This window comes from Antedon mediterranea, chromosome 4 (genome assembly GCF_964355755.1).
Source record: "Antedon mediterranea chromosome 4, ecAntMedi1.1, whole genome shotgun sequence".
Lineage (NCBI taxonomy): Eukaryota > Metazoa > Echinodermata > Crinoidea > Comatulida > Antedonidae > Antedon > Antedon mediterranea.
This window is the reverse complement of record NC_092673.1, coordinates 24,964,315-24,975,150: the sequence shown is the minus strand read 5'-3', so window position 1 is coordinate 24,975,150 and position 10,836 is coordinate 24,964,315. Positions and strand designations below refer to the sequence as shown.

General features: G+C 35.3%; 1 protein-coding gene across 4 annotated transcripts; it reads left to right on the top strand.

Moving 5' to 3' along the window:
• Positions 1 to 209: 209 nt before the first annotated feature.
• On the top strand, positions 210 to 10,808 carry LOC140047013 (HEAT repeat-containing protein 4-like). Of its 4 annotated transcripts, none has more exons than XM_072091809.1 (15): positions 210 to 302; positions 824 to 1,775; positions 1,919 to 2,062; positions 2,732 to 2,946; positions 3,360 to 3,471; positions 4,072 to 4,245; positions 4,701 to 4,754; positions 5,507 to 5,676; positions 6,024 to 6,038; positions 7,267 to 7,566; positions 8,145 to 8,328; positions 8,501 to 8,686; positions 8,887 to 9,076; positions 9,262 to 9,460; positions 9,757 to 10,808. In XM_072091809.1, the coding sequence occupies exons 2-15, from the start codon at positions 830 to 832 to the stop codon at positions 10,675 to 10,677; spliced, it is 3,810 nt and encodes a 1,269-aa protein (XP_071947910.1). In that variant the 5' UTR covers positions 210 to 302; positions 824 to 829; the 3' UTR covers positions 10,678 to 10,808. The 4 variants fall into 4 exon arrangements, with proteins under 4 accessions (XP_071947910.1, XP_071947909.1, XP_071947912.1 ...); XM_072091808.1 differs by having other exon boundaries at positions 7,264 to 7,566; XM_072091811.1 differs by lacking the exon at positions 4,701 to 4,754 and having other exon boundaries at positions 7,264 to 7,566.
• The last annotated feature ends 28 nt before the right edge of the window (positions 10,809 to 10,836 follow it).

Below are 10,836 nucleotides of genomic sequence, written 5' to 3'. Positions count from 1 at the left end.
CCCACCAAGTGACTCCCAGGTGCAATCCGCCATTTTCTCACAAATATTGAATTTCTAATACTATAAAAACCTTAAGCAATACTGAAAGTGTGAAAAATACACAAACGGCGTTTCATACTTATTGTCGGCTGGAAAAAATAAAAGTGGGCTGGCTTATTGTCGGCTGGCTTATTGTCGGCTAGCTTGACACAAGCCTCGAGAGACTAGACTCGAAAGAGTGTGGTGGGAAAGGAGGGTGGACAAAACAATAATTATATTGTATAATATGAAAATGAAACATAAATAAAATAAATAGAAATCAGGTTAGTATGTGTGTGTATGCTAGCTAGCTAGTTAGGCATATTATTAGCTACTATTACTATTAGTTTTCCCAGCAGTAGAAGTGACTCCTGACTCTCTAGACTCTGCTGACTGGAGCCTCCATCATCCATCCATCATCATCATCATCATGCCATTATCATATGCTCTTGAGTGAGAGTCCTATGCCTACTAACTTTAGCTAGCTGTAGTAGGCTAGGACTAGTAGGTCCATCGGTCCAACCGGGGAGTAGGCTAGGCCTAGGTAGCTACCCAACTAGAGTACGTAGTGGTAGGGTAGGCCTAGAGTAGGGAAGTAGTAGTACTACTACTAGGCCTAGTAGCCAATTAAATTTAGGCCTACTTAGAAATATTATTTTTTATAGGCCTAGCTAGGCTAGGTCCTATATTATATTGTATGCTGTGTGTGATTGAGTGAGGCCTTTTTTCATAGATTGCTATGTATGGGTTTTTTAATTTCTTATATTAAATAATTACAGTATCTATTTTTTTGTTTTATTATCAGGCAATTATGAATGCTCAGGAAAAACTACTCCATCCACAGCTTTTTGTTTGTGCAGACAGGGTCAAAGTCCCACAAGTTGGAGATGACGAAAGAAATTTCAAATCATTTCACCTTGAACAAGCTATCAGTCGTCACTTTCTGCAACCAGTAGAAACATATAATAAGAAATATATTAAAAAGATTAGTGCTGATTTAATATTCAGTGAAGAGGTGGTACGCCATCATGCTGCCCACACACTTCCCTACGATAAAGATGCTATTTGGAGGTCGTTCGATCCTTCAAGCATTGTGGATCGGAAACCCGCTAAAACATCCGGAATTATGGGTAGATACAACCAACGAGGGGCCGAGAAAAAACATCTACCTTGTCACATAAAGACCATCTCACAACACAGGTTGAAACCTCTGAAAAAGAAAGTCAAACATCCCAAACCAGATAACATCAAAGACAAAGAAGATGAGGTTAAAACAAAAGTAAGCTCTCCTCAAGATTTATCGAAAAAATCTTCTGTATTTTTAACACAAGATGAGACTGTTGATGAAAACCAGCAGAATAAACTAAACAAAAAATCATCAACTAAATGGGATGAGCATTTAATGATGAGTTTGAGTAAGAATACGGCTCGTTGGATCGTAAGCGAACGTTTAAGTGAAGGACCTCAACAAGATAAGTTAAACAGACTACTGATTGATATATACGGTGAATCTTTGACCACTGTTGACACACTCATTCGCGACGATGCTAGCATCAGTGATCTTGGTAGTGCAGAGGGCACCGATCTACCTGCCCGTCCAAAATCGTTACCTCCTGTACCATCAACTACCAGTACACTAACCGAACTAAAAAAAGATGTTATTGATGATGATATCAATTCTCAATCGTTAGCTTCCTTTTATCGTCTTCCTGGAGGGGTGCGAAGAACCCAACGAAACCTAGAAAAAGAATTATCAGGTACTGTATCTCAGATCTATATTCAACTATAAGATCCTACTACAAATTAAATCACATGGTTACAGAAACTTAAATTATTTGTCATTGTTATCTGTATAAACTCTAATGTACACTCATTTCTTTATACATGGTTTGTATTGTAGGTGCTATCAACGCTACAGCTAAAACTATCTCAATTCCTCAAAAGAAAATCAAACCACCGCCTACTTTGAAGGATGTAATGAATGCAGGTGTAGGAAATAAAATATACGAAACTGATAATCAATATGAACAGGAATGGCTGTCAGGTATGGAATTGACTATCGGCATGGTCAATTATCACGAACTTGTGTAAAAACAATCAATATTGATTGAACGAGTTGTACTGCACTATTTCAATAGTCAACCATGCCTATAGACAATATTTGGTGTCGACCATGCATCAATTTTATACGGTTTGCTATAATAATACAGTAGTTCATTCTTATGTAATGCATATAAGCAGGCTCTCAATGCTCTGCACATCATTACCCTGGTAATTTTTTGTATCAAACACGTACTGTATGGAAACGTACTCCCATAATAATGCAGCTAGTAATCAGCGCAAAGTTTCTTGATCTAACTGGTACCCATTTTATACACCTGGGTGGAGAGAAGCAAATGAAAGTAAAGTGTCTTGCCTAAAGATACAAGCAATGCTAAAAGAGTTGGATTCGAACCAGTATCAATGACCAACACACTGCGCCACACGGCCTATCTGTATGATTTGTTGACTGTGCCTATAGAAAACATTAAATTACACACACTGTGCAAACCTCAACCATGATGTTCAGTATTAAACTGTCATACTATATAATCAAAGCTAGGATCAATTTTTTCCATACCTTGTTGCTTATCCTATCTTGGCATCCACAAATACAATATCTTTGAATGACGTTAATTTATTGCATGAATTACTTTTCATTTTCTAAATACAGGAGCCCAACTTGTACCAAGAAAAGACAATTCAATTTTAACCTTTGACACTGGTAATAAATACAGGAAGGTGAAACAAGAAAACTATCCAGCAGACCCTAAACATTGGCACTCAAAAGAAAAGAGCAAGATAAGCAAGAAGGGTCACAAACCAACTAAAGACAAACTTCCTCACAAAGGTTATAGAAAATGGAGTGACTTGCCAAAACCAATTGAGGTAAGTACTGTATGGATGAGACTATCAGCATGGTCAACCATAACCATGCATGTCATTTAAGTTTTCTATATGTTGCACAGTCGACCCTGCATGTAAAACAGTATTTTCTATCTGCATGTTTGACTATGCCAATAGTAAAAATTTGGAATTTTTCATTATGATCTACTGCATATCAAATCCAAACATTATGCTTTAGTTTTAGAAACTAATAATGCAAATATATAAGTCAAATTTTTGCAATCTCACAGCAAATAATAATAATAATATATCATCTAGTTGCCTGGGAAGGGAAGATTTGAAATCAACCATGTTAACTACAGCATGAATGTGTTTTCAATAAAACCTCATTTGTACTGTAAATAGAAAATCAATTTAGAATATGGTAATTTAAAATCAAATTCTTATTGAAACAGAATGAAGCAACGTTATCAATTCATGAAGCAGGCTATGATGCAGAAGCTCATCGAGATCCTGACCCCATGACCCTGAAACAACACAGGAGTAATATCGCGCTTATCAGAGTTGGTAAGACGCATTTGAAGCCTATATTTAAATTTTACAATCTTTTACTTTATCTATTGATGAGTAGGAGTTTAAAAAACACCACTGTAGGGTGCCACTGCTGCTGTATTGATATGTTTGTGAATAATGTTAACAGTTGACGCTCGCACAGTTAACCAACATTAAAGGTTTGACATACTTTTTTTAGTCGTGGTTGAACACATTTGCAATGTCAATTGTCTTTACTGCCACTTACCAGTTTCATTTTCTGTCCTGTTTTAGTCGACTAACAATGATTTTATACTATATTATTTAACAAACGAATACATCAGCTGAGGTTGTTAATGGTTGACTTTATCCATTTTAGTATGCATTTGCGAAATGCAGGGCGCCTCTAAGCGCTAAACAATCAACAGAAAATGTAAGAAGCACAAAAATTAATTAATGTATGTTGACAGTGAAAATTAAAAAGGTAGGATTTGAGGTGTTTACAATAGTATGAATGTCTGCAACAGATAATGTTTCTTCTTCTTCTTTCAATACTAATAATATAATTACCCATATTGTTTTTAATTTGTGTTTCTTCGGTCTACCTTAATCTAAATTTAACCTTTTCTTTTCCAGTTGATGAATGGCGCAATAAATGGCATCTCGGTAACAAGTGGTACGACAGTTCTATAGACGACTTAGAGCGTGATATGTCGGATATTAATGAGCATGTCAGGCTGCAAGCTATAGCAACTGTTGCTAGGGCAGCCACGTTTAGACCACAAGCGGATCCTGGCATTCCTCTGAAAAGTAAGACTGGAACAATATTCATCAATCATTTTAAGTACAGTCAACTCTCCAAATACCGGACTCTCTATATGTATATTTAATCCATTAGGTCAACTTAACCAGGTAAATTTAAACTATAGACCCAAAGTGAATTAATTGGTAGAGTTGTTAGCCTGACAGGGGCTTAAATAGACCAGAACACCAAAAAATGTACTGATGTACGTACACTGGGCGTCCTGTTTTAATCCTTATCAAAAAAAACTTGATCTACATGTACCACCATAATTATGTATGGTCAAGGAGTGCCTTGAATCTGTGCCAATGAATCTGGTTTGACCCCTGTCTTAACCGCCAACTCAACTTGACTTTCTCTCCTAAATATTTTAATTATTAATCACTTTTGTTTATTCTTATGAAAAATAACCATTGAGTTCTAATTTTTGTTGCTATTAAATTTAATTTTGCGTGAACTTTAGGCAAGATAATGAAATGGAGGGCAAAAACAACTAGTATGATGATTGGTCTAGCAGGTACAAACATTGGATTGGCGTGTGATGTGCATGACTCTGTTTAAACCTAATAATTAATTGATAATTCACAATCATATGCATATGTTTGAATCTAACAAATACTAAATAATATTGAAGTTATGGTATTAATGATATTGAAATGGAAACAGTGACAGAGCGCGCTCACTGGCTAAACCCAGAAGCCCATGAGCAGTGCTCAGAGAAAAAAAATAGGCACCGAAAAGGTAAAAAAAAACGCCTGAAGAGGCCTGCAGCGTTGAAACTTGGAAGGCCACTTAGGTTTCCTAAACCAAGGGCCTCAGGCCTCTGCATTACGCCACTGAATGGAGAGCGACAACAAATACACTAGTATGATGATTTGTCTAGCAGGTACAAACATTGGATTGGTGTGTGCATGATGGTGTTTAAACATTATTATTGATCATTCTCATTCATATGTTTGAACTAACACAATTAATACAATAATTCATGGTACAGTAATAATTATACAGTTTCAAGTCACCAAGTTGAAAACCCACGTCATTTTATTGATTTAAACTAATTAACTAAATGAACCTCACAATGTAATAATATATTTTGCACCCAAATTAAACATATTCACAGTTTTTTTTTACATTGCATCACCTATTTTCATGCAGCTAGCAAAAGAAAAAGTGTTTTGAAATAACATGACTTTTTCCAGCAGCTAATATTCAATATTAGAGTACTTTATTTTGATATTAAATAATAATAATTTTGTGTTTAAATTGTAGGTACGTTTAAAAAATCCAGTGATGGCAAAGAAGGAAAAAAACATAGTGAAGAAGGAATTTTACCGGACAAGCTTTATAACTGTGTTATTAAGGCCTTAAGAGACACGAGTATCAGGGTTAGGGTTACAGCAGCTATGGCTTTGTACACACTCAACAGGCCAAATGAAGAGGTGAGATCAAAGTGTTGGCACACACAGAGAGAGCTCTGGCGTGTAAACACAGAAATCATTTTATATACATTAGTTACATTGTATTGTTAACATAAAATATATGCAGATATTGTGTACAATATTCCAGGTATGGAGCTCTCCGTGGGTGCCTGGTTTAAATTGCATGTGTATTAAAAGAACATGATAGGAGACAATGTACACATTTTGAGGTTTAAAATACAATACATGATTCAAAAGTTGACATGTTTTTGCTGAGGGTTTTTGTCAATGGTATCTACCAATATTTAAACACCTATCATGATGATCCACAAATTAACCAACATATTTTCTTTTAAATATTTGAACAGCCCCCATATGAAGAAGTAAGTACTATATTATGTGCATGCAATTGTTGTAATCTAATTTGATGCTATTCTTCACCTGTGCTGCTATGCATGTTGTGATAAAGATATTATTATCAACAAAAGACTAGCGTATTAATAAGTGACCAGTTGACTATGACTGTTTACCAACTGACCAACTAGTTAGTTGATGTTCCAGATTTAGGTTGTCTGACCATCAAACTTTAGAGCTATATCTCCATGATCAAGCCAACCAACCAACTGGCTTTATTTTTGTTTGACATATTGATAACACTGTATACAGTATATAAATGTAAATTTACACATAACACTGTATACAGTATATAAATATAAATTTACACATAACACTGTATACAGTATATAAATGTAAATTTACACATAACACTGTATACAGTATATAAATGTAAACTTACACATAACACTGTATACAGTATGTAAATGTAAATTTACACATAACACTGTATACAGTATGTAAATGTAAATTTACACATAACACTGTATACAGTATATAAATGTAAACTTACACATAACACTGTATACAGTATGTAAATGTAAACTTACACATAACACTGTATACAGTGTGTCCTTGTAACATTCTTGTTTGCGTTTTTACTAATATTGTAACGATTAACTTGATTGACGTTTCTAAACTGTTTGTGATGGAGGTTGTGATTACATTTTTATGATAGTTGAAAAATAACCACAAGCAAAAATTGCACTGCACTGTAAGACAAACTTGCATGTAAATGTTAAAAATGTCTTACGACTATACTACAGTATTACTACTCTTAATAGTATTTACGTTTACTTATCCAGTACTGTTTTGGTGGAATAAACTGGTTATTATCACATCAAACTTCCCACTAAGCATGTAGAAAGATAAGCTGTATACCAACAAAAATGGAGCTTGAATTGGGTGTCTAGAAAACTCAGATCTAGAAAACTGATCTGACTTTCTAGACACCGGCTTGTATTGAATATTGTCAAGTACAAACTTGCATAAATGATAAAATTCTCATGGGTTTGTAAATTAATAAACTATAAGCTGTCTATAGAATATTGTGTGGTACCATAGAGGAGAAGAGAGGTGAAGGAGAACTGATAGAGGTGTACAAACCTTCCACTGACTGAGTGTATAGCGATCTTAGAAAAGTCATTCAATAAATTTACTATAGTGCCTACTAATAATATATATTATATAGTTTCTATTCTATTTGTTTAACTGCAGGCAAGAAAGACACTTCATGAGGTGATTCGTGTCGGCAATCCACCTGAGCGTTGGGCCGCAGCACAGTGTCTGGCTCATGCAGGTGTCTGTGATTCATACGTCGTCGGAGAACTAGTCAAACAGTTTTTTGACAGTACAGAGCCAGTAAAACTAGAACAGTGTGTCCACTTGATGTCAAAGTTAAGTGATAACTCCACACTAGTACATTCAATGATTGCAGAACAGTTGAATAGTACGAATTGGCAGCACCGCATGATGGCTTGTAAGGTTTTGCCAAAACTGCATGGGCTTGTCAATAAGGTGGGTTTATGTCTTTTGTGGTTTACACCACTTTATTCATTCATTCATCTTTGATATTTTCTTATATGATAATGAAATACAGGTAAATTTTCTACTTTTTTTCGGTATTTTCTGTTTTCTCATATCTGTCAGAGGTGGGTTTATCAGAGTGTGACAAGGTTTTATTATGAAAGCCATATTCACAACTCATTTCTATTTTAGTAAAGTTAGTTTCGGGGTGTGTTTCCTAAAGTTCTGTCTAGCTATCAAACTTTATGTGACAAAAAATGTGAATACTGTATATATATATATGAACATGACAATGTCATATCACTAACATATTTGGGCATTTGTTTATTGCTTTTGTCTCTACTCAGTACAAAATATAATTATTATATTATTATAAAGATAATAAATAATAAAATTATAAGTATGCTTTTATTGAATTACTTGCTACTTCCATCTTGAATCAATGTCAAAATGTAACCTGGAGGCAATGTCATTCTTAATGGCAGAGCTCAGAACTGGCGGACTCCGGTTCATTTTCATTTTAAAAATTGCAGGATAGAATAATATATATACAATCCTCATTCTTGTAGGATATTATGCATAAATTAGCAACTCTAATGTGGCATGACTGGCACCATGAAGTGAGACGTGTTGCAGCACAGACACTCGGCAAGACGGGACACGGCAAAGAGGTTCACAACGACCTTCATGATCGTATTTTGACTGGAACAGAAAGAGACAAAGTTGATGCACTGCAGAAGATAGCTCACCTTGGTAATGAAAATATATATAGAGAAGAAGTGGCCATTCAAATTATGTTGATGTATAGAAGTGCTTTGACTTTGCTTTGAGAGTAAACCAATATTTCTTGTAACTCGGTTTTATTTCTCTTGGGATTTACTGTATTTAATTAGTAAGATAACATTTTGATAATTGCCTTTTTTAGGTATTATGACTGCACGCCTATTGCCAGCGTACCTACAGTGTTTTGATGATGGCTATATATCTGTTCGTCTAGCAGCAGCAAGGACTGCTGGCATCCTCATTGTGGATGATGATCGAGTTCTCAGAAAGCTGCTTTTTATGACTCAGTTTGATACCAACTGGAAAGTAAAAGCCCATGCTATTCAAGGTATGTGTTTCATTTTATATACTAACTAAAAAATGTTTAAATAAAGATGAGTAGCAAACAACTTCTCTTACGCAAATTGTCATAAATACCACTCCAGAATTGAAACAGTTTCTGCAGCCCTTATGAATGTCTACTTTTGAGAGGTACAGTATCAAATACACTGATAAGGCATCAAAATGATAATTGTTTTTTTGTTCCAGCTCTGGCATTAGTTGGTAAGGTGACAACTCCAATCCGTGACGCCATCATCTGGGCACTGAGGTTTGAGGCAGAGCCTGGAGTACGAGCCGAGGCCTGCTCAGCACTTATAAGCCTCAAGATCACTGGGGATGACATAGCTTATATACTGCAAGATAAGCTGTTGGTTGAGCCAGAACAGTTGGTTAGAAGGTATGATTGTTTGACTGCCTTCTGTGATGGGAATGGAGAAAATTCACCATATTCTTTTTAATATAACAATTATATAAAAGTAAACAACTAACATTTTAAATTGACTACAGTAGTCCTAACTGCTGTAAAATATGTGAAATGAGATAGTATTACATATAGTAATATTTTTCTTATTATTGTTACAGCCAAATTGTTTTAGCATTAGAATCAATGGGCTTAAGTTCACACGGTGACATGGACATGGTGTTGCAGATCAAAGAAGAGGTTCGACGTCTGTGTACACGATATAATATAGCAGCAAAGATTGCTCAGAATGAGAAAAAGGAGAACAATGATTTATATGTTGACAAGTACTTCAATATACCAAAGTCACCAGAATTACCAGTAAGTTTATTTTGTCCACTTTGGCAAAACTTTAGTTCATGCAAAATTCTAATTATTGCCTTGCTTTTTGGAATGTATTATTGTATACACTATGCAAACAACTTTCAGTAGGCCTAATCTTGGTAAGAATATTGAAAGAATCTGAATCGTTTATCACTCAATAGCCCTTTTCTAACAGACCAGAATGCCAGTATAAATTCATGGAATGTTTCAATAAACTTGGAGAAAGTTGTTGTAATATTTTGTTTTTAGTTTTAGCAGTCAATGATTGATTTACTGGACTTGTTTTATTTTAGGATTGGGATGAAAATAAAGATGAAAGAGTAATGTCTGTGAAGACAAGAGGAACCAGTGCCAGTCGTCCTTCCACCAGACACAGTGTACGGACAACAACGCCAAGCATCATCATTAGCCTCGAAGATGATATCAATGACAGCTCTGACACGTCTTTGTTTCTGGCCAATGGTGGAAGAGATCATCGTACTGGTGGCCTCACAGGATCCTCCAAAGGAAGTAGAGTCCAATCTGCACATGACAGGAGAACTCCTGAAGAGCGGCTTGAGAAACTGATTGATCTTTACGAAGGTATCTGCACCTCAGATGAGTATAATGAATTTGCTCATCCAGATGATAAAACAGATGAAGGTAGCGCATCAAAAAGTAATGTAGAAGTGTTGGAATCAATCCCAGAAAAAGAAATGGAAGAAAAACCTTCACAAACAGGCGACACTGAAGCAAGTGATGTTAAACCAGCTGTTACTGAATCACCGATGGACAGAAGCACTTCAATCAGTACTCTTGTGGAAACGATATCTGTAGGTGATCACCTCGATAAAGAATTTCCTGACCTGATGAGTGTGGAAGACAGTGTCCGTCCATCAACTGACATGACATCAAATGTAGAATCTGTTGATATTGAGCAATTTGAAGAAGCTATCGAGGCTATCAAGAATGCCCAGCATTCTGCTAAAGATGAAGCTGAAGAAGAAATAGCTGAAGAAGAAATAGCTGATGAACGAGTTTATTCAAATGAAACTGTAGATAATAAAGAGATCGATGACAAATCTGTGAATGAAGAGGTCGATGACAAATCTGTTAATGAAGAGATGGATGAAAAATCTATTGATGCCAATGATAGCCTACAAAGTGAACCACCTCCTGAAAGTAGAGCATCAGAAGTTAACTCTTGGTGCGAATCAGAATCTTCCGATGACTAATTCCATGAATAATCCATGTACATTTATTTTGAATATTCCTTATTATATTTATAGATGATGTGATGCATATTTTTCTATAGATTGTTTTTTTTTGGTAGCAGTGAATATTGTAGAAATAAAATAACTTTATTATGTATATTTGTTACCATTCTTTACCGT